At 51.1% G+C, this 23,591-nt stretch overlaps 1 protein-coding gene across 2 annotated transcripts in view; it reads left to right on the top strand.

Annotated features, from left to right (window-relative positions):
• Nucleotides 1–329: 329 nt before the first annotated feature.
• The window catches only part of Arrb1 (arrestin, beta 1), a 30,119-nt gene continuing 6,857 nt past the window's right edge, over nucleotides 330–23,591 (top strand). The window contains exons 1-15 of one of the 2 annotated variants that reach the window (XM_013014084.1): nucleotides 330–586; nucleotides 3,406–3,436; nucleotides 5,121–5,181; nucleotides 8,161–8,205; nucleotides 8,787–8,983; nucleotides 10,682–10,741; nucleotides 11,361–11,428; nucleotides 12,993–13,128; nucleotides 14,230–14,314; nucleotides 15,272–15,344; nucleotides 17,778–17,915; nucleotides 19,038–19,121; nucleotides 20,590–20,613; nucleotides 22,340–22,410; nucleotides 23,468–23,519. In XM_013014084.1, the coding sequence (XP_012869538.1) occupies nucleotides 531–586; nucleotides 3,406–3,436; nucleotides 5,121–5,181; nucleotides 8,161–8,205; nucleotides 8,787–8,983; nucleotides 10,682–10,741; nucleotides 11,361–11,428; nucleotides 12,993–13,128; nucleotides 14,230–14,314; nucleotides 15,272–15,344; nucleotides 17,778–17,915; nucleotides 19,038–19,121; nucleotides 20,590–20,613; nucleotides 22,340–22,410; nucleotides 23,468–23,519 (1,181 nt within the window). In that variant the 5' untranslated portion in view covers nucleotides 330–530. The remainder of the gene's footprint in view (nucleotides 587–3,405; nucleotides 3,437–5,120; nucleotides 5,182–8,160; nucleotides 8,206–8,786; nucleotides 8,984–10,681; nucleotides 10,742–11,360; nucleotides 11,429–12,992; nucleotides 13,129–14,229; nucleotides 14,315–15,271; nucleotides 15,345–17,777; nucleotides 17,916–19,037; nucleotides 19,122–20,589; nucleotides 20,614–22,339; nucleotides 22,411–23,467; nucleotides 23,520–23,591) is intronic. The other variant, XM_013014085.1, reaches the window with a different exon arrangement.

Below are 23,591 nucleotides of genomic sequence, written 5' to 3'. Positions count from 1 at the left end.
TAGGGAAACTGAACACTGATGGATATAGTCATATCTATTATACTCTGGCTACCTGAAGTGCATGGCTTGCATTTTCCATTCCACTCTATTCCATTCCATTAAAAACCAAACCAAGTTGATTTCATTATCAATCTACGGGGTTGTGACCTTAGCTTTCAAAAAGAACTATACCATAGGCCCTGTTCTGTCCCAGCCTCATGGAACACAGGATACACCCTGGCCATAGTTGATTGGACCAGGGGTGGGGCACGTGACCTAAACGGACCAATCAGATTCCTCCCAAGGGAATTTGGAATTGGGCCATTCAGCCAGTTAGCAGCGGGAAGCTGAGCAAGAGGCAGAGTAGAAACAAGGTTGGAGAGTGAGTCACATGCAAGCCAAAAGGATGGAGGAGCAGAAAAGCTCTGAGTAAGCAGACAGAGAGTAGTCCTCAGAGACAATGGAGCAGCCGCACAGACAGCCGAGCAGCTGGGAGAACATGCAGCCCCAGAAGGAGAGGTGGAGAGAGGGAGCTACAGCCTGAGGTTCCAATGGCTTCCCCGTTCCTGCCTTCAGCCTCTGCTCGTCCTGCCTGCGCATCCTTCCCGTGAGATCTTTTGCCTTCTAGTACCCCACCTTCTTCTATTGAGCTAACTTCCCTTGCTTTCTGTTCCTTGTCTCCAGGAAGCCTTAATCAGCCAGAATAAAGGCTGCATGTCCCTTTTGGAAACCCAGTTTGTGGGATATAGACAGGGCTAGAGGCTGAACCCAACCCATGTCCCATACCTACAAATTGCTTTTTTAACCACAAGCTTGGGCAAAGCCGTGTATGTGATAGTGCACATTTGGGGTCTGGGGAGACTTAGGAACCCTCCACAGAGACCTCTTTTTCTGATTTTGTTGGGAATGGGAAACTGATGGAGTTTCAGGAAAGACTTAGTGGTATGATGGAGTGGACGGGATGGCTGGGGAAGGACCACAGGTCGCCTCTCTGAGCCTCAATTTCCGCATCTCTGAAATGGGGTTGTTGTCAAGACCAGCAGTGTTCTGGGAAAAATACTTAAGACCTGCCTGGCCAATGCAGCAGCTGTTGTTGTTTGAGGAAGCCCCCAGAGTCCCTGTTTCCTGAAGGTGATTGCCCCGGTGTTGATTAAGTTAAAAGCAGGACATCGGGACATCTCCCCACCCCCTTTCCTGCCCCTCAAACACCCTCACTGCGCCCCTCCTTACTCTTTGATTCCTTCCTCTTGCCTTCCTCTCTCCTGTCCTCATTTCCCCTCTTTGCTGTTACATTTGATGTTGATTGAAAACACCTGCTTTAGGAAAACAGCAGGGTTAGATAAAAAGTGCCCAGCCTCTGGAGGCAGATAGATAGAACTAGGTCTGGATCCTGACCTAGCCTCTGGCAGTCTGTGAGTTCCAGGGCAAATTACTGCATCTCTCTAAGCCTCCACTTAATAAAATATCCGTTCTGTAGTGGTGTTAGGAGAAACAATTAACCAACTCAAATGCTCTTCTTCCTCCCTGCCCCTCTCCCTTCTTCAATAGTCTTCTTTCTAGCCCAGCACAGGTGCCCCTGGGCACCTGTGTCCCTCCCAGTAGCCACTGGAGTAGCTTTCCCTGACTCAGTTCTTTGGGCTTTCAGGCATCTGGGGCCTCTGTTTCCCTCAGACCCTGAGTTCCCATGGGCTGGAGGTAGATCAGAGCTGGGACGTTTCAGGGTCCCTGGCACCACTTTTTGGGTCTCCTCCACAGACCTGGGCCCTGCTTAAATGAGCTGCTGGTTCCGCTACCGGTGTGATCTGTGTTTTTTCTCACTTTAGCAATTATCACACCCCAGCCAACTGTGGCATCTTCACACTCCCAACACTGATGAATATTGATGAGGAGAAGAACCAGGGGGCCCCTAGGGAGGAGGGAAAGGGCTGTGCCAAGCTCATCTTTGCAAGCAAGGCTTAGACCCATCTGTGGTCCCTGGGGGCCCCCAAAGTGGAGATGGGAAGCAGAGCCAGGGCAATGGAGGCATGTGCAGTGCCACCACCCCACTGGCCTTGTTGGAGGGGAGGTGGCTTAGTCCTACCTGGGTGTTTATAGACCTCCTGCTCCTGGTGAAGGATTGGGGGGGGCGCACATCCTGTCACCTTCCTGTGGGCTTCTCCCTCTTTTTGTGTTGGTTCCATCTTTCTCTGCTGTGAGTTCCTCCTCTTAATTCTGCCTCTTGTTCCGTCTTTTATTTTTACACCTGTGTCTCTTCCCTTCTTTCTTCTTCCCTTTCCCTCCCTCCCTCTTTCAGCACCTCACCTTACCAGTTAGATCCCTTTCACTTTTCTTCTCTCCCTCCCAACAATTATTCTGAGAAAGTCTGGGTTGGATGATGGTGAATAGGGAGCAGATACAGCTTGGGACAGGGTAGGAGGAACTGTAGAAGGCAGGTGCTCTGCTGTACACAGGCATGTGCCCTTTTCAGTTGACTCCTTCATTAATTCATCAATTTGTTCACCTAATAATTATTGAATGTCTGCCACCTGCCATTCCTAAGGCATCTACTGCAATTATGATGGTTGGGGACAAAGACACCTCATCTAGTTCTGGTGACGCAGGCATGCTAGCAGAGTGGGGACTGGCCAGGCCTGAGGTAAACAAGCAAAGCATGCTGGAGGTTGGTGGCTCACGCCTGGAGCCCTGCCTACTTGGGCAGCTGAGCTAGGAAGATGTGGTTTAAAGTCAGCCTAGGCAGGAAATTCTGTGATACTCTGATCTCCAATTAATCAGCAGAAAGCTCAAAGTGGAGGTGTGGCTCAAGTGGTAGAGTGCCAGCCTTGAATGAAAAAGCCATGTCAGAGTACAAGTCCCTGAGTTCAAGCCCCAGTACTGGCACAAAATGCACACAACAAGCAAAGCCTGTGGGAGGTTAGGGCTGGGGCCAGGTGGGTGTGGCTGAAGCATCATATAAAGTAATGGGGAAAGCATCTATTTGGAAGAATCCCAATGAGCCATGAGGGCTGGGGTTGCTGGGGAAAGGCTCTGAGGCAGAGATCAATCTCCCTCTTGGATTGATAAACAGCAGCAAGGCTGGAGAGAAATGACTAAGAGTCACAGGCATTGCAGAGGAGATGCCAGGAGAAGGCAAGACCATATCACAGAGACCTCGAGGGCCCTTGAGGTTTTTCCTCAAGTGAGACTTGGTGACACTGTGTGCGAAGCGGGCTGCTGGGGGCTGTGTGTATCCTGGGAGGGTTCATAGTGAGGATGGCGGCCGTGCAGAGTTATCAGTGAGTAAAGTAAGAGGCAGGTAAGCTGGGCCCCATTCTGCTCTGTACCACTTTCCAGGCCCCTCTGTCTGTGATTTGGCCTCTGGGTAGCCTGTAGCAGCCTCCCCGGGCAGAAATGCACTAACCCTGGCCTTGTCTCTCTTTCTCTCCACAGTGTGTTCAAGAAAGCAAGCCCCAATGGAAAGGTGAGTGTGGGAGGTCGGGCACATCAACTCCCTGATCCACACTCAGCCCTCTTGTGGGCCAATAGAGGCAATAGTGAGGGTGTCTCTGGGGAAAGGTACAGCTCTCTGGGGGAGGAGCAGCTGTTATTTCCCGTCAGAATGTAACACAGCTCTGTTCTCAGGAGCTTCCGTCCAAACCAGGGTTCAGGGGACTCCCTCTGGAAACTTTCTGTCCAGACTTCAGGGAGTCTCATCTCTGGCTAGAGATTGATGGCCTGTTGGCAAGAGACGTCAGTGTGCCTGTGAGAAAGAGAGTTCAAGCCGATCAGAGGAAATAATCTTCCTGCGTGAGAGGCCCTGGCGTCACCTCATTATCCAGAGTGGCTGCCAGAGCCCATGCCCTTTCCTTCTCTCCACAGGCCTTAGGCTCCATCCTGTTTGCTGCCAGTTCAGCAAATAGATATTAGTGGAATCATTCTGTGCCAGGTCTGGGGTGGCCCGGAGGGGACTGGGTATACTGAGATGAGTCAGTATATATACACAGCCAGATAGCCAGGACTGGCCATAGATCAGTCACTTCTATGTAAAGGACCAAGTGTGAGATACAGGAACCTAAGAACATCAGAACCCAGGTGGGTTCAGGCATGCCTGATCAGGTAGGATCAGGCCTGGCTTCTTCTAGGAGGGATTCATTTCTAGGCAAGGTAAGATGAAAAGAGCCTTCTAGGCAGGAATGGAAAATTGGAGGGGGCTGGAGACATCTCAGGCATTGGAGCCTAAGTGCCAAGAGGGAACAGAGTAAGGGAGTAAGGACTAGAGCAGCCGCAAGGCTGGGTCACAACAGTCCTGTCCCCAGGTAGAGGAGTTCACATCGCCTGATTATGTGCTTAGAACCAGCTGTGCTTCTACATTTTCCCTTTTGTGCCCACAGCAGACATCACTAATCACCTTTCACCCTTTCCTGCTGAGATTCCTTTTCAATCCAGGGCCTGAAACAGACCTGACTAATCAATCTCACTTTCTGCTCAGAGTAAAATTCATTTATCATCCTTATTCTCCAGGCACAGATGAGGAACTCTTAAAGGGTTTTCAAACTGGAATGTGGTAGATTTGTATTTTAGGACAAGCAGTGTGGCTGAGAACAGATCAGAAGGGAGTTTTCCACTGTCAGCAGTGAGCATCAAGGGGCTGATGTGGACCTCCAGGCAAAGGGGGGCTGTGGGAACAGAGAGGGAGGGGTTTGAGAAATACAGCAGAGCTAGAATTGTCAGGACTGAGGGAGTGGGGAGGAATACTTGGGAATCTAGGGTGATGTTCCAGGTGCATCTGGAATGCCTGCAGTCTGGCTCCAAAGGAAGGAAGTAGCTCTTCAATTGCTCAGTGCTCCATAAAGCAAATCCTCACATGAGTGGCTCCCTGCCATTGTTTAGGGAGGAATCACTGAAGCGCTTGGAGCCAGGACCTGCACCTGTGTGCCAGTGTCCTGTGGAGCCCTCCCTGAGGAACCCAGCCCTCCTGCTGAGCCTTGCTCTTGTCAATGTTAGTGTTGGGATGGAGATCCAAGCCTTGTGTGTAGTTCTAGCAAGGACCGTGGGTGGGTCCAGAGCTTTTAGAGGCAGCTCTGGGTGGTGGATTTTCCTCTGAAGCACAGCTAGTACCCCCTGGCCTAAAGCTGCTAACATCCCCTGTGCCTCTTCCTCCCTAGCTTACAGTCTATCTGGGAAAGCGGGACTTTGTGGACCACATCGACCTGGTGGACCCTGTGGGTGAGTGCTGGAGGGCCGGGGTGGGGCTGAAGGGACTGACTCAGGCCTCAGGGAAGAGTACTGCTCTCTCGAGGGCCTGGAGCACAGGCCAGCATGGCCTCCTGCCTCACAGAAACTGTCTTCCAAGTAGCTTCTTCCTCATGGAACCTGACCCCTCCAAAACATGACTGAGATGAGGAATAGAGAGGATGTGATGATGGTGATACTATGAGTCAGCCATGGTGGTGCTCACCTGTAATCTCAGCTGTAATCAGGATGTGGAAGTAAGAGGCTCCTGGTATAAGGCTGGCCCAGGCCAAAGTGCTACACTCTATCTATAAAACTGCTAGCCAACGTACTAGAGTGTGTATCTGTGTGTCTCAAATGATAGAGGCCCTGAATTCAATCCCAGTATGGCAAACTAAATAAAAAGCTGAAGCATGGTTCAAGTGGTAGAGCACCTGCCTAGCAAGTACTGAGTTCAAATCGCAGCACCAAAAGAAACTTAAAAAGGCTTACTAGTGGGTGAGACAGCCAAGATGATTATCCTTGAATTTATTTTCCAATAGGAGAGTAAGCAACAGACAGGCTCCATAACTCACTGTAGGTCACACAGTGAGGAGGCAGAGGGGCTTAATTCAAGTCCTTTCCTCTGCCACCTTCTGATGCCAAGGGGTGGGAATGGAGGGGCTTGTGAGGTACTGCTAGAAGTTGGGTTGTGTTCACTGCTGGTATGTGTTTGGAGGGTTCTTTGTTGGTGGGGTCTGTCCTTGGGTGTAGGATGTGGATAGCATCCTTAGTCTCCACCCATTAGATGCCTGCAGTGCCCTTACCCCAGTGATAACAGATTGCCAAATGATCCCTTGGTGGAGAATCTCTTCTGATTCAGCACCACCCCTCTTTCTGGAAGACAAGGAGCCCACTGTCTTCCTATGGCTCTGAAAGCCCCCATTTTACAAGTGGGCACAGTGAGGCCAAAGACATGAATAAACTAACTGAAAGGAAGTGGCAGGTTGGGGGATGGCAGCTGGAAACTGCCTACAGCCAAGTTCAGATGAAGACATTGGAATGTCATCTTGGTTCCAGAGAAGGTGGTCTCTCCCACCCCGTCTCTGGCGGCTGTGTGTAGGGACAAGCATGTTGTTTCAGAGCTGAGGAGACAGCACCAGGGTAGAGACTTGAGGGACCCTGTGGCCCGTGCACAGAGCCAGGAAGCTGCAGGGAGGAAGGCTGGCGTCGCTCTAGGCCTCTCTCTTTGTGATCTGTGCAGGAGAATCCTGCTTTTTCTCTCCAGCCCTATCTGGGTATTTGGTGACTTTCAGAAGTTCAGTGTCCCCGCCACCCCTCCCCCTCACCTCTGCCAATTTCTGAGGAAAATTTACTTCCTCAGAGGAAGTGAGCCCATAATCTGGTATTTTGCCTGTGATCAGCTTTGAGCTGAAGTTTCCAGAGAGGTCTGATGCCAGGGCTGAACACAGTCATCTTACTACTCAGAACAATAGCAGAGGCTGGGGCAGAGGGAGGGCAGCAGGGGACCAGTTTCCCTAGGGCACCTGCTTTATGCCAGGTGGCCTGCTCAGCCCAGCCACCCAGAAGGCTGTGGGGTACTACCAGGGTTGATCATATGACACACAGTGAGATGTAGTCTGTCTACCATGACACTACCTTCTAGCTCAGGTTCCTGTTCTTGGCCACCCCATCAGTCCTGGTCCCCTAGCCTGGCTGGTGTGAACATATTCCATCAGACCTAGCTTTCTTCTACTGGCCTCCAGAAGGAGATGTCCATCAGATATGTGAGCAGGCTCCTGGATAGGGTTGGGCACACCCATGACTCCCTGACCCTGAATCTGCCTAGGATGGTTAGCTTGGGTCCCCCTAGGGAGAGAGAGATGGAGTATTTGGGCAGAGATGAGCTGGGGATACCAGGTAAGAGCGTGGCCCCTGAGCTGGTATTCCTGACCTCCTGGGGTGTTGAGCAGAGGATATCTTTGCCCAGTTCTGAGCTCTACTTCCAGGGCAGTCCTGGTAAGGGGCACCAAGGCCCTCTCCATCATGCTGATGCATACCAGCCGCTGGGCTAGCCCTGAGCATGTGGGACACACTTTATGTATGTGCCCACCTGTCCCATGTAGGTCATATTCCAAATTCAGTCTCAGAAAACCTAATTCTGTTTCTAAGTTTGAGGTGGAGTTTGTTTATTGGTGAATCTGACCTAAACCCATATATGGAGCTGGGTTGAGTCTCAGCTTCTTGGCCAGAAGTGTGTCACTTCACCACAGGGATCTGTTCTGAGACGCGCATCATCAGTGTTTTTGTGGTGTGAATGTGATCATAGTATGGTTGCAGCAAACTGAGACAACCAGTGATGTCATTAGGCAATATGTTTTATTGCAATCTATTTTGTTGTTTTTTTTTTTTTTTGAAATTAGGTGTCCATATGTAATCCACACTAGCCTGAAACTCACGATGTAGCCCAGACTAGGCCTGGAACTTGGGATCCTCCTACCTCAGCCTCCCAAGGGCTGGGATTGCAGTTACGCACGAGTGCGCCTGGCCCTGGACATATATTGGACTGTATGCACTCTGTGGGTCTTCAAAACATACTTGGCACATAATTGTGCTTCCCCACAGGGCAGCGGTGGGTTTGAGACAGCGGTGTATGGTCTGCAGAGGGCTATGTTCATAGGGACATATTGCCAGTTTGCCTCTCTATGATTCAAATCATTTGAGTTCCAAAGGATAACGGGTTTCAGACCCCTAGAAGATGAAGAAACAGGTCCAAGTCAATGTTGAGTCTGCTGCTGGCCTGCAGGGGACAGAGTGCGGGGCTTGGTGCACATCAGACTGGGAGGTTGGGTATATCACTTCTGGGTGCTGGCGTTCCCATTTCTTATGATGCTGTTGGCTGGGCAGGTGTTTGGGCTTGGCTGTGGCTGGGTATTGGGGCTTAGCTTTGGAAGGTTAAGTTTGGGGATCTCCTCACTCTTCTATTTCCCCTAGATGGTGTGGTCCTGGTGGATCCTGAGTACCTCAAAGAGAGGAGAGGTAGGCTATGGTCCCCATCCTCAGCAGCAGGCGAGGCCCATACTCTGCCTATTGGGCCTCCTCTCCAGGGCCTCCCTGCCTCCCAGGCAGGACCTTGGCTTATCTTATAACCTTGTCTTGCCCATCCCCACTGTGAAACCTTTATGTGGAGCCTCCCACCTATCCCCACTTTAGGAGAACTGGTCAACCCCACCCCTCCACCTCCAGCACTTTCTCAACAGTATAGCATGACCATCAAGGCTCAGGTGCCAGCAGGGCAGGAGTTAGGGTCTTATTTTACAGAGGAGGGGGCTGGGCCAAGGCTCCCAGGCTTGGCCAAATCCTTCCCTGGGCCTCTCCATATGCCTAGACTAGAGTGGATAGAGGAGGACAGAACTGCCCAGCGAGCAACCCTGACCTCCCAGGGGCCACAGCATGGCTCCCTTGCCCCGGCACCATGTCTCAGCTCCCTCAGGGAGATGGCACACTCTCGCTACAGGAGAGAGGACAGGCCTGGTGCCTCCAGAAATATGGCTAGTGCTTGGGGAAGAAGAGGGGTGCTGTCCTCCCAGGCCCCGCTTCAATACCTCTGCTCCCCACAGTGTACGTGACGCTGACCTGCGCCTTCCGCTATGGCCGGGAGGACCTTGATGTCCTGGGCCTGACTTTTCGCAAGGACCTGTTCGTGGCCAACGTGCAGTCCTTCCCGCCGGCTCCCGAGGACAAGAAGCCCCTGACACGGCTGCAGGAGCGCCTCATCAAGAAGCTGGGCGACCATGCCTACCCCTTCACCTTTGAGGTCAGGGGCCCGGCCGGGTCACCTCTGGGAAATGCTCACGGTGGGCACATGAGCAGGGAATGGCTATTCTGTGTTACCCAGCAACTCCTTAGTGTGTATTGGGCACTGTCATACTCTCTGTTCTCTGGCTACTACTGGGGACACCACCCTGGCCTATGTGCTATTATTGTTCAACCTTTCTGCCTCCAGTTCACTGGTGGGAGGGAAGGGGGCCCACAGGTGGTTGTGGAGAAGGACAAGCCAGGTCTGGTCCCTGGGTCACGACATCTTGTCTCAGATTGGCTGCCTACTTGTCCAGCTCCAACATGGCTGCCAAGGAGGGATGGCACAGTAGTTTTATCATTGCCTTTCAGTTTCCAGATTCTCAGATTCAAACTCTCTGGGATTCAGGTCATCTCCCTCCTCCCCGCTTCCCTGTGAGCAGAGAGGAGAGTGGGGAGCAGACTCCTCATTCCCATGCAGATGTGTGAGTTCTCTGGCTGCCGTGACAAATGACCACACATGTGTGATAAATATGCCAATCAAAACAACCCAAGTTGATCGCTTAACCTATCATTCTGGGGGGCGGGGTCACAGGGCCAAAATGGGTCTCCTGGGGCTAAAAGCAAGTTGTTGGGAGGGCTCAGCCTTTGGAGGAGAATCCATTTCCTTGTCTTGTCTAGCTTCCCATTCCTTGGGGGCCCGCATACCTTCCTTAGCTCATGGCCACCTCCTCCATACTGAAAGTCAGCAGTGGTATGTTGAGTCTTTCCCATATATCTTCTCTTGGCACAGATTCTTCTCCTCTCCTTCTTCCTTGCTTCCTCCCTTTCTCTGTCCTTCCATCCTTCCCATCCTTTTTCCCCTCCCTCCCTTCCTTCCACCTTTCTTCTCTCCTTCCCTCCCTCCCTCCTTCCCTCTTTCCCTCCCTTCTTCTCATTTCTCAGGGTTTCACTATACAGCCCAGGTTGGCTTGTGGTCCTTTGACTTCACCTTCCCATGCCTAGTGTTCTACTTCCTCCTTAATTAATTTTTATGCCCATCCTGGGGCTTAAACTCAGGGTCAGGATATTGTCTCTTGAGGTTTTTTGTTTTTGTTTTTTTTTGCTCAAGGCTAGCACTCTACCACTTGAGCCACAGCCCCACTTCTGGCTTCTTGGTAGTTAATTGGAGATAAGAGTCTCATAGACTTCCTGACCAGGCTGGCTTTGAACTTCAGTTTTCAGGTCTCAGCCTCATGAGCAGCTAGGATTACAGGTGTGCGAATTGGCACCCAGCCTGCTTTATCTTTCAATGACCCTGTCATTGCACTGGACCCACCAGGATAGTTCAGGCTATCCTTCCCATCTCCAGATCCTTAACACAACTGCTAAGTCCTTTCCTGTAAGGTAAGGTTTAGGGGACTGGGACATAGACACCTTTAGGGAGCCATAGATACTTTACCTCAGTAGACATCATGAAAGATCTTTTCCACCATTGCTGTGAGGCCAGGGATTGAGTAAACCCTTGAGACTAAAAAAAACAACAACAATGAAATCTTGGGGCATGGTGTGGCACAGTCCAATGGGGAAGGTGGTCTATTCTAAGACCCCCTAATCTGATGGAGGAAACACAGCCATTCTCAGGGGTGCTGATATGAGTGTGAGATGAGTAGTGGGTGTAGGCATGGAGGGGGGCACAGTGGTGGTGTGATGGCAGCTCATTCTGTTTTCCGCACAGATCCCACCGAACCTCCCATGCTCAGTGACCTTGCAGCCAGGCCCTGAGGACACCGGGAAGGTAGGTCACTGCAAAAGGGCTGTGTCAAGTCCCCAGGTTCTGGGCTTTTTCCCTAGGAGAGGGGCTATCTACCCAGCCCACTATCCCTGCTCAAGCTTCCTGGGCCTAGCCTGGATGGTCACATGGGGACAAGCAATCTCTTCAGGTAAGGTGCCTGTCAGGTTGGGACCTGCCTGATTCCCACTCTGTGACAGGAGTCACTCTGGCTGAGGACCTGCACCTGGCCTCCCATAGCTCCCAGTACGGAGGGAAACTGAGGCTCAGTAAAGTGTGACACTACTAGTAGGGCAGGCTCCAGGCCTCTAAAATCCTTTTGTTCTTTTGGGGTGGGGGTGGTGACTGAAGCACCCCAGTACAGGGTCTACATCCAGGCTGCCCAGCCCTGCTGCTGGTGGCAATTTCTATGGCTCCAGGTGCACAGCCTTGGGAGCAGCTTGGTGGGAGAAGGAAAGTGAGGCAGAGGGAGTATTACACTGTGGCTGGGCACAGGGGTTCGGGGCCAGGTCAGGACTTGGTGTCCCATCCAGAGCTCTTGTTTGTGAGATGCTAGGCCAGCCAGCTGTGTGCTGGGGGACCTTGCCTTTCCAAGGTCCTGTGGTCAGCAGTGCATCCTCCACAGGCCTGCGGTGTGGACTATGAAGTAAAAGCCTTCTGTGCGGAGAACCTGGAGGAGAAGATCCACAAAAGGTGTGCAGGAGTGAAAGACAGGAGGGAAAGTCCTAGGAGAGGTGGGTGAGGTGGGTGAGGAGTAGCTGCGTGCTCCAGCCCTGGCACTCTGAGAGGGCATTCTGACAGGCTGGTAGGTCCTGAAGAGCATCTGGAGAGGTAGCCTCAGCCTCACAGCTTCCTTCCTTACCTCTCTGCCCCTGCTCCCCTCCCCTCCAGACTGCAGGTCTTTTTATTTTAGATTCAGATTGTGTTGAGTGTTCAGCAGGATGTCTCCAGGCCATCCTCATTACCCTGTTGGTCTCCTAGGAAACCACAGGCAGGACCAGTGTGTCATAGAGGCCTCTGAGCAAGAGAAGGGGAGTGGAGAAAGTGAACCCACTGAGGGAAGAGTGTGAGAGAATCAGACTTGTTTCCAGCTAGCTGGGGTCGGTACTCTCATAGTGCACTGACAGAGCCCAGGCTGGCTGGGGGAAAGTATCTGGCACTGACTTCTCATGGCTGCCTTTCCTGGGCCAGGCCCCGCCCCACCTCCTGTCTGCTAGTGGTGGTTCCCAATCTCAGTGTCCCTGCTTCGGACCCCAATTCCTAGAGGAGGCCAAGGAGGGTTCAACCACCAATTCAGAGGAGTGGGCTGAGTTTGCCACCTGGTGGCTATAGCATGCATTGCAGGCATTATCAACAGCAGCCTGGACAACTCCCCTGTGGGAGCTGCCTTTAAGGCCTGAAACCAGGGAGGAAGGATGAGATGTATAGATGCGGGAGGGAGCAGGACCAGAGCAAGGGAGAGGAGGTAACTTTCAGACCCACTGTCCTCAGCCCACCCAAAATGAGACATCATGAGATCACAAAGACTCACTGGTAATAGTGATGGAGTAGCCATGATTTCTCAAGAGCTCAGTAGGTGCCAGAATGTTGGGAAGGTATGGGCCAATTTCATCCTCACAGTGGTCCTAAGAGGAAAGTGTACCACTGTACAGACGAGGAAACTGAGCCACAAGGTTAATTTACTCAAGGTCAGAGAGTAGGTGAGAGGAGAGGAGCTAGGAGCATGACCCTCGTAGGAAGGCCTAGAGAGTGTAAACCGTTTCCTGTTTTGTTTTTGTTTTTGTTTTGTGCCAGTCCTAGGGCTTGAACTCAGGGCCTGGGCACTGTCCTTAAGCTTCTTTAGCTTAAGGCTAGTGCTCTACCACTTGCGCCACAGTGCCACTTCTGGCTTTTTCTGAGTAGTTTATTGGAAATAAGAGTCTCACAGACTTTCCTGCCCAGGCTAGCTTCGAACTGTGTGTAGTTGGGATTACAGGTATGAGCCACCAGTGCCTAGCTAACAGTTCCCTTTCTTGCCATTGCTGGATACCAAGCCACAGACCCAGTGAAATACCGGCATGGGATGGCTTAGATGGAACAGGAGAGAGTAGAGTTGCCAGATGGTGACATGGCTCCTAGGCAAGGCTCTGCACTTGGCTAGATTTGATGGTAATGGAAGCTATGTCAGCCTCTTGATCAGGAGAGGGACATGGGGATCACAGAGAAAGAGAATGCAAGCGAGTGACTCTGGCCATCTTTCACCCTGCCCAATCCTTAGGAATTCTGTGCGTCTGGTTATCCGGAAAGTTCAGTATGCTCCTGAGAGGCCTGGCCCTCAACCTACAGCAGAGACCACCAGGCAGTTCCTCATGTCAGACAAGCCATTGCATCTAGAAGCGTCTTTGGATAAGGAGGTAGGAGTCTGGGCCTTGGCTGGAGGGAGAGGGGGAGGCTGCGTTCCCAGGCCTCAGTCATAGATCCCATTCTCTCTTGGCATCTGGGGACTTCTCAGGACAGAGCTCTGTCCCTAGCCCTGGGACCACAGGACTCAGATAATCAAGACCTCTCTCAGAGGCTTAAGAAAGCCTCTCAAGGGGCTGGTTGGGTGGCTCAGTGGTAGAGTTCTTGCCTTGCATGCATGAGGCCCTGGGTTCGATTCCTCAGCACCACATAAGCAGAAAAAGCTGGAAGTGGTGCTGTGGCTCAAGTGGTAAAGTGCTAGCCTTGAGCTGAAGAGCTCAGGGACAGTGCCCAAGCCCAGAGTTCAGGCCTCATGACTGACAAAAAAGAAAGCCCCTCAAGGCCAGGCAGAAGCCTAAAGTGTGCAGGTGGCTTTGGACTTTCCAGACGTACTTGTCTTTCTCCCCTTGTACCAACTGCCTGCTTTGAGTCAGCTTTTATTGATAATGACCAGCCAGGAGGTGTGGGTACAGCTGGGCCTGGCATGCCCTGTCATACCCTACTTATCCCTGAGCAATAGGGCGCCAGAGCCTGCAGAAGGCAGGGAATGCTGAGCTGGCGGACTGATGCCAGCTGTGAGCGGCCCCTCTTGGGAGTGAACTCCGCTCATTCTTGGGGATAGCTGAAGACCAGTACCTGGTGCACAATGCCACCGAGACTCTTCAGTGAGGACACAGGGCTGGCTTCCTCAGAGGGCTGGGCAGTCCTTCCTCCCCGTCACCTGCTGCTTCCAGAGCCTCCCAAGTCTCAGGCCACTAGAGCCTGTAGAGACTCAAGACTCAACCTCATTGAACAGAGGGAGAAACTGAAGTTTATGTAACCCACCTAAGGTCATAGGGCCATCACCACCAGCATTGCCATTGTTACTGTTAACTGAGAACAAAGGCTAATATGCTTGGTGGCTTCAATGCCACTTTGCAGTGGGAGGCAGTGGCAGAACTTGGGCCAAAGTTAGAATAACCAAGGTTTGGGAAACCTCCAGGGGGGTCTTTCTTCCTCCCTCTTACTTTGAATGTTGGTGTCCTCCTTGTCCACACTCTCCTTCTGCCTTCTAGATCTATTACCATGGAGAGCCCATCAGTGTCAATGTCCATGTCACCAACAACACCAATAAGACAGTGAAGAAGATCAAGATCTCCGGTACTATGGGTAGAGAGTCAACTTGGGGGGTGGGCAAGAGGGAACCCTTACAAGAATTATGATAAGCCGGGCACTGGTGGCTCACGCCTGTAATCCTAGCTACTCAGGAGGCTGAGATCTGAGGATCACGGTTCCAAGCCTGCCCGGGCAGGAGAGACCGTGAGACTCTTATCTCCAATAAACCACCAGAAAACCGGAAGTGGCGCTGTAGCTCAAGTGGTAGAGCGCTCGCCTTGAGCTGAAGAGCTGAGGGACAGCACCCAGGCCCAGAGTTCAAGCCCCACAACCGACAAAAAAAAAAAAAAAGAATTATGATAGCCAAAATCTTGCTTCTTTAAGGTTCTGTGGTAAATTGGGTATAAGGGCATACACCTTTAATCCCAGCTACTCAGGAGGCAGAGATAGAAGGATGCTGGTCCTAATTTAGGCAAAAGCATGAGACCTTATCTAAAACATAAACTAAAGCAAGAGGAGTTGGAGGTATGGGTTAAGTCCTAAAGTGCTTCCCTAGCAAGCATGAGGCTCTGAGCTCAATTTCCAGTCCCACTCATTCTACCTCTCCAAATAGAAAACCAAAAAAGAGTATAGACAAAAAAGAGTACTGGCCTCAAGAACCTCAAGCCCAAGGTCTGCTGTGAGCCAAGAGGTTTGGGGGCTTTCATGGCCAGTGCTCCAGGCTGCTTGTGGACAAGCAATGGGTTTACTGTTCAGCTATCTCTCCTCATACGTTTCCTGGGTCCTGGGAAGTTTCCCCAGGAGAAACAGAACATTTTGGTTATGGAAGGGAATGAATGGTTTGGCAGTACCCTCTTGGTGGAGGATATGGGTGATCCTACTACATAAGTGCCTACGGGTGGACTTTGGCCATTGCTGGGTGCTGAGAATCCCTCCCTTGGCCTAATAATCCTCCTGGGAGCTTCCCCTGGCTCACATGATGGCTTCCCTCTCCTTCCCCAGTGCGCCAGTATGCGGACATCTGTCTCTTCAACACAGCGCAGTACAAGTGTCCCGTGGCCCTGGAGGAGGCTGAGTAAGTGCGTGTAAGCCGGACCCTGGGTGCATGGGACTGGGTGGGAACAAGAAGTTCTGGGATTAGACATAGTCCCAGGTGACTCCTCTCCATCTACAGAGGGCTGTAGCTTTCCTCACCATTCAGAGAAGATGGTATCAAAGAGCCTTTTAGAGCTAGAATCCAGGAAAAGATCTAAACCCACGTCAACAATAGCTAATGAGTGGAAGGGAATCAGGGTTGTGGAAAGAGGATAATGATCCTGTCGCAGAAACCTGGGTTGGAAAGAAACAGCTGGAGCCTCTGGGATTCCTAGGAGCCAGGGAAAAAAGGGAAAAGCATTAAGCACAAGTCTTCCTTGTCTGATCAACTGGATCACCCAGCTGGCGGATCCCATCCAAAGGGTTACACGTGGTAGGGTAAAGAGTAATTATACAGCAACCCAAAATAGTCTGGGTTTGGGAAAGTTATTGTGATTGAAAAATGAACTTAATTCCTAGCTTGTTGGCAGCTAAGGTGTGAGATCTGAAAACAAACATCTTTATTTACTGAAAGGGAGTATGCACACTCATTGGATTAGAAGACACACCCATGCTTCTCTCCTGGCCCTGAAAAAAAATATATATATATGAGATTGTACTTTATGTAGTTTTGTGTATATATGTATTTACACTTAATTTCAATGATTTTTTGTGACTCAGAAACATTTTAATGTTTTTAATGATGTTGGTGGCTCACACCTGTAATCCTAACTACTCTCAGGAGGCTGAGATCTGGAGGACCAAGGTTCGAAGCCAGCCCAGGTGGGAAAATTTGCAAGACTCACAGTAACCAGCAAAAAGGCAGGCTGGAGGTGTGAGGAACAAGTACAGAGCCTTGAGTTCAAACTCTAGTTCTGGCAAACAGTAATATCTATTTGTTGTTTTAAAATAAATATGAATGCTACAAGACATGCATGATATGGCCTAGGGCTGCAAGGAACAGACCCAGAGTGAGTAGAGCTGGAGTCCTGCACATGCGCAGCATGACCAGCTGGGAGAGGAGCGGCTCATACTGAATGTCCACAGTCTCCCTCCCTGCTCACAGAGCCCTGCTGTCCTCAGTGTATAGATGAGATGTGGCTTGTTCATCTCACAGAGCTAGAGGGAGACAAAGCAAAGCCTGGACTATTCCAGCTCTGGCCCACTGTCTGCTTTCTGCTCCTGTCTTGTTAAAAAGGAAGAGGAGAAACAGAGGAAAAACAAGTTAACATTGAACCATCAACATATCCCCATACATGAACAGATGTGTGATAAAGCAAGTAATGTGTGTGTGTGTGTGTGTGTGTGTGTGTGTGTGTGTGTGTATTTGGGAGGTGGGAAGGTACATTACTGGGGTTTGAACTCAAAGCCTTGAGCTTGTTAGGCTGGTGTCTACCACTGTAGTCACACCTCTAGCCTGGCTTTTTGTTGGTTGTTTTGGAGATGGAGTATAGCAAATTTTTCTGCCTGTGTTAGCCTCAAACCATAATCCGCCAGGTCTGACTCCTGAGTCAGCTAGGATCACAGGCATGAGCCACCAGCACCTGGCTATAAGTACAGGTGTTTTTGTTGTTGTTTGTTTGTTTGTTTTGTTTTTAGTCCTAGTCCTGGGGCTTGAACTCAGGACTTGGAGTGTTTTTTGATCAAGGCTAGCAGTCTACCACTTCAAGGCTAGCAGTCTACCACTTGAGCCACAACTCCACTTCTGGCTTCTAGCTGCTTAATTAGAGATAAGAATCTCACAGACTTTCCTGCCTAGGCTTGGTTTGAACTGAGGTCCTCAGGTCTCAGCCTCCTGAGTAGCTAGAATTACAAGTGTGAGCCGCTGGCCCCTGGCTTGCAAGTATAGTTTTAATTACAGAACCTAGATGGATTGATTTATAGCTGGCTAGTAGCTTCATTTGTGATTTGCATGTAGATGTACATAAAAAAATAAACATAGCTGGGTGCCAGTGGCTCATTCTTAGTAATCCTAGCTATCAGGAGGCTGAGATCTAAGGATCATGGTTCAAAGCCAGCCCGGGCAGGAAAGTCTGTGAGACTCTTATCTCCAATAAGCTTCTCAGAACAAGCTGGAAGTGGTGGTGTGGCTCAAGTGGTAGAGTGCTGGTCTTGAGCACAGACAGGCTCAGGGACAGTGCCCATGCCTGAGGACCAGAAAAACAAAACAAAACACCAAAAAACAAAAAAACCCCTTCAGTGTTCTAGCCCAGGCTTCCCCTGTTAGTGTAGGATGTGCATGCACCTGTTACAGGGAGCAGTGGGCTCCCTGCCAGAGCCAGGACTGGCCCATGTGTCCCTGCCTCTGGGGGACAGAGGTTAGCACAGGCTGGCTTGGTTAGCAGGTCTGGTAGATGGCCTGGCTGAGTTGGGGCTGAGGGCAGGAGGGCAGGGGTTGTAGGGAGGAGTGTCTTTACACTTGCCTTTTTCCCAGTGACACGGTGGCGCCCAGCTCAACATTCTGCAAGGTCTACACACTGACACCTTTCCTGGCCAACAACCGGGAGAAGCGAGGCCTGGCCCTGGATGGCAAGCTGAAGCACGAAGACACAAACCTGGCCTCCAGCACCCTGTGAGGACCCCCTCTTAGGCCTGAGCTCTAGGTGCCCTCCATGGCCACGCCCTCTTGAGTCAGCAGTAAAATGACGTGATGCTCAGGCTGTCCTCATCGCCCAGCTATTGGCCAGTCAGGGAGGCCGTATCCCAATTTCCCCCTACCCAGTACCACCAGACCTGGCTGTCTTAGGCAGTATCAGCTGGTCCAGGGGAGGGGCAGCTGGAAGGCTTCCTGTCAGGTGGCCGCTCATAATGTGGTATCCTAAGCTGGTGGGGGGGTGTCCCTGCAGCTGAGCAAAGGTAGAGGACATGGCTCCTGGATGGGGCCTAGCATGAGGATGACTTGGAGAGACTGGGGTGGTAAATCAGATGTGAATATCCCTCCCAAGTCAGGGATCCCCGGGCAGCCTCACTGAGCCCTCAGAGCCACCCCACTCCCTGCAAAAGTTCTGGCCCTTAGGCACTGCTCTGTGAGACCCCTGCCATGTTCCCAACCCAGACTCTTGGTTTGGGCCAGACTATTGTCATCATCCCCTGCACAGGGTGCGCATCTACCTACCTGGGTTCAAGTCCTCCCTGTGCACCAGACCCAGTGGAGCCCTACCTCCTCAGAAATATCCTTCCAGTCGGGCCTGGTGGCTCATGCCTCTAATCCTAGCTACTCACGAGGCTGAGATCTGAGGATTGCAGTTCCAAGCCAGGCAGGAAAGTCCAAGAGACTCTTCTCTCCCATAAACCACCAGAAAACCAGAAGTGGCGCTGTGGCTCAAGTGGTAGAGTGCTTGCCTTGAGCTGAAGTGCTGAGGGACAGCGTCCAGGCACGGAGTTCAAGCCCCATGACTCTGACCAAAAATGTTCTTCTCTTTCCAACCTGGCCCTTTCTGCCCAGTGGGCGTATGCTGTGAATCTGCAGCAGAGTAGAGCCAGGCTGGGAGGGGTCTGGCCAGGCTCACACAGCCAGGACACCTCATGGCAGCTGTGGAGTTCAGAGCCGGAGTCCCAGCTCCCTGGGACTCCGCTTATCTTTCTCGCCTCCCCCCCCCCCCCGCCCCGTCCCCGAGTGCCATCCTCCCGCCCCACTGCCCATGTCTTGCTCACCAGTGAGCCTGGAGGACAGCTTCTCCCTGTCGCCCTGCAGGCTGAGGGAAGGTGCCAACCGTGAGATCCTGGGGATCATCGTTTCCTACAAAGTGAAAGTGAAGCTGGTGGTGTCTCGAGGAGGGTGAGTCCTCCAGCCAGCCCTAGAGTGGAACCCCGAGTATAGAGGCCCCCTGTAGTCCCTGCCCGCTCCTACTTATTTGCCTGACCCTTAAAAAATTTTTTTTGGTAGTGGTATTGGGAAGTTGAACTCGGGGCCTCAGGGCCTCATGCTTGTAAGACTGGTACATTACTGATATGCCACGCTTTCCCATCCCTCCTCTTCTGTCTCCCCTCTACCCCCCCCCCCACCTCCCTTGCTGGTTGCTTTTAGATCTCAACTTTCCGCCCAGATCCTCACCTGAGTGGCAGTCCTACTTTTAGGCTTCTTGTCCAGTAGGGACTATCTTGTCCAGATAAAGATGAAATGGTCCAGCTTCCCTCATGGCTGACCTGGCACACTATTCTCCCTATCTCAGCCTAGGATGCCCAGGATGCCATTGTGCCCAGAAATGTGTTGAGAAGGGAGTCTTGAGAACTTTTCTGTCAGGGGTTGGCCTCAAAACACAATCCTCTCATTCTCAGCCTCCCAAATACCGAGGATGAGATATGTGGCCAGGCCGCACCTGGCTTGTTTGCTTGACCTTTGAGCTGAATCCACCTGTGGAGGAGGAATGGGACCTGAGGACTTCCTGCTCTCCTCCCTTCCACTCCCTCCTCCCTATGTCTTCCTCTCCCTTTTCTCCCCCTCCTCTCCTAGTGGTCCTCAGTCTCCCCTTCTCCCCCATCTCCCTCCCTCTTTCCTCCTTCTCTTTACTAGGCCTGTACCTGGTGCAGAGGATGGAGCAAAGAGGGAAAGTGGATGGCATTTTTAGTCTCTGCTGTCTGCCCAGGGGTTGCTGTGCACCTCAGCACAGGTCGGACACAGCGCCCACCCCCACTCTTGCACAGGCTGAGGAAACAGCTAAAGGGACTCGGAATCGCACAGCTGCATTAGGATTTGTTAGACGGGCAGACATTTTTATTTTATAGACAGAGAAACAGAGGCCCAAACAGTTCCCTAGTTACTTCCTCATTCTTCCTCCTCAGCCTCAGCTGTTCAGCCAGGTGCTGGGGTGCAGTGAGGACCAGATGTAGTCCATGCTCTGGAGCATAGCTGGATGGGGTCTCAGTAAACCCCTTGTCTCCCCATCTACCGGGGCTACATGTTGTACACTAGTTAAGCTTTCTAATTTTTAAGGTTTTTTTTTTCCTCATTTAGTTGACACATGTCTATGGAATGCTTGAAAAAACAAAACATTAGATCAAGAACCCCTTTATCTTGACAATGGCTTCCTAGGGCCCAGGGATTTGCTAAGCTGGGCCTGCATCTCAGTCCCTGCAGGCTGATGCTAAGTCACTGCCCTGAGTGGGTGGTCGAGCCACAGAGGGGTGGGGAGTGTGTCACGGGTCTGCTGTGTTTGGAGCAGCAGGGGTGGTGAATAAATGTGCTTTCTCTTTTCTTTCGCTCTGCACTCCTTCCTGGCCACTTCTGCCTCCTCTGACCTACCTAGCCTGTTGGGAGATCTTGCATCCAGGTAAAGTCCCTCCTTTGTCCTGCTTGACTCACTTTCCTGGAGGGACCAGGGACCATTAGCCTGGCTGACCAGTACCACAGAGCACTGGATTAGAAGGAATCTAGTGGTCATTTTGGATTATAGGCCTACCTGGGGCTCAAAGCATTTCCCAGTGGACTCTAGGGACTGAGCTTTGACGTCAAATACCCTACCCTATTCTTCTGTTCCACTCAGGTGACAGGGACCTTTATATATAGCAGTAGTCCGGGGAATGGCCTGCAGGAAGGCCCAGTGAATGGCTGATCATTAGTTCTAAGATGTTCAGGGGAAGTGCAGGTTTTATGGTGGTCAAACTAATACACTGACCAGAAATCCCTGCTGGCTGAGTGTTGCTAAAGGTGGCCCCTTAGGAAGTTTTGCTTTTCTAGACAAGATTTCCCTGGTAACCAGCCCAATGGACATACATTTCAAAAATGCAGATGTCTCACAGATGGCTGTTTGCTTTCTGTCACAAGACAGCAATATTATGTACCCTAAGCAATCAGGGGTCCAATTGGAAATCAATTCAATTCAGTGTAACTCGGCAAAGTCTGAGTCTAAACTTGTAAACAGGCTTGTGCTAGAATCCCAGAAGGAATCAGAAGCACATCTGCTCTCTATTTCTCCCAGCCTGATAAAGGTTTGGGTCTAGAATCTTCTGGCCATATCCTATGCAGCCACGGCAAAGGTTATAACCAGAATTCATCAGATGCTACCAGCATTCATCAGATGGCTCACTCTTCCAGGCAAAACTGAAGAAGCAGCTCCTTTTGGAATAATAACCTTTAAAAAAAAAAGCCAAATCGCTTTGACAACTTTTTGACAGCTCTCCCTTACCATGTCCCCATTAAGGGGACATAATTATTTTTGACAGATGAAAGCTTGTGTATCTACATCCCCTAGAAGTCCCAGTGGGTTCTAAAAGTTAGGTGTTAGCGCCAATGTTCAAGATGAGTTCAGTGATTCTCAGAGATGCACCATGCTCTCTGTGAGAGTGGCAGGGCTGGCTTGTCCCTGGCTACTCCATGCTGTTACTTGCCCCTTGACAGCCATACCCAGACCACAAGATCATTAAGATGTGGCACTCACAGCCTGAGAGTGAAGGGTCTCATGGGATGAGGTGAGGCCACCTCTAGCCAAGAAGAGTCTCCAGGGCTGTTTTTCTCAGTCTGAATTCTGCTGTGATGATGGTGGCCACAGGAGGTGGGGTGGGGTGAATTCAGGAACCAGAATCTTCCATCACTTACCATTAGTAACTGTGCAGCCTTAGGCACCAGACTAATCTTCTTATACCTCAGTTTCCCACTTCATACATTGGGCATAATAAGGTTGCTGTGAGGATGAGGGTTACTTCAAAGAAGGGTTTAGAACAGTCCTTGGCTCAGAGTCAGCAACCTACAGCCTTCTGTTCTTGTTATCAGTCTGTCTGTCAAGGACAAGGACAGAGAAGGCCTGTTCAGCAGCACCAGGCCAGTGGCCAGATCTTTCCTTCAGTCCCTCCTTCCCCTCCCCAAGGTGTCAGACTGTGCACATGGTGTCCCAGCACTGGGCCCTGGGTTCCCTCCTGAGCCTGATGATCTTGGCAGGGCTCTAAGGTCACCTGAGCAGTTCCGCAGGAACCACCTCAGGTGCTAGAGAGTCAGAGTGGGAAGATCTCATCCTGATGTTTAGCTCCAGGCTCATCACCAGGTTTGGATCTGTGTTTCAGTGATGTGGCTGTGGAACTGCCTTTTACCTTGATGCACCCCAAGCCTAAAGAGGAGCCCCCACATCGGGAAGGTGAGCAGGATCTGTGGGTCATTGAGGTGGGGGGTTCCTACAATGAATTCTCTACCAGCTCATACGATACTCTTGTCACCCCACTCCTTCTGGGTTAGGCCTAGGTCCCAGGAGCTTTTGTGGGGCTCACAACTCCTGTTTGCTTCTGGCCTCACTATGAGGCAGTGAGCCATGGCGCTCTTTCTCCTTGGGAAAGAGCAGAGAGCAGAGCACTTTGGCCCAGCATCCAGCATGAGCTGGGCCCTATTTGGATATAGGGAAAGAGGCTTTATGATAGGATGCTCTGCACACCCCACAAGTTTTACAAGGGATACATCTTGCTTGTACTCAGTTGAACCTAAGACTATTTCATTAAAAGGGACATTATATCATGACCCCTAATAGTGCTCATATAATTAGACTGTGAAATGCCACGAGTTGTAAAATACACTCCAAATTCGGAAAGGTTAAAATGTAAAGCAAAACAAAACCCCCAAATTCCCAAAACTAAAAATATGGTCGTCTAAAGTTTGTTCTATTTTTTTTTTTTCCTTCCCAGAACCGGGGCTTAAACTCAAGGCATTATTTCTTAGATTTTTTTTTCTTTTGTTGTTCAAGGCTACTGCTCTACATCTATAGTTACAGCTCCAATTCTGACTTTTTGGTAAACTGGAGAGAGATAGGAGTTTCATAGACTTTCCTGCCTGGGCTGGCTTCAAACTAGGATCCTCAGACCTCAGCCTCCTGAGAAGCTAGGATTTCAGAAATGAGCCAGTAGCATACCAAGCAGGAAACATGGATGTTGGAGATCTTTCCATGGAGCAGGAAGTAAGAAGTTCTTCTGGTCCTCAGGCTTGCAATGGGCATGCTGGGCCCTCTCTTGCCTGCAGACTCTACCTTTAAGACAATTTGAGGGGTTCTGAGATTCTAAGACCTGTGAGAGACTCCCACCCTTCTTGTGCCCTTCCCATCTTAGCCTGCTCATCCCAGGATGAGGACATGTCCCACTTGTACCCACTCCTACCCCCCTCTTCCACCCCCCCACTAACCCTGCAAACCCCAATTGCCCTGTGTTCAGTTCCAGAGAGCGAGGCACCTGTAGACACCAATCTCATAGAACTTGACACCAAGTAAGCGGATGCCTGGGGGGCGGGCCTGAGGGCGGGATGGATGGTTCATTTGCATATATGCTTATTAACCCC

Source organism: Dipodomys ordii, unplaced genomic scaffold (assembly GCF_000151885.1).
Source record: "Dipodomys ordii isolate 6190 unplaced genomic scaffold, Dord_2.0 Scaffold22, whole genome shotgun sequence".
Lineage (NCBI taxonomy): Eukaryota > Metazoa > Chordata > Mammalia > Rodentia > Heteromyidae > Dipodomys > Dipodomys ordii.
The sequence above is the reverse complement of the archived record's forward strand: the minus strand, read 5'-3'. Positions and strand labels throughout refer to the sequence as shown.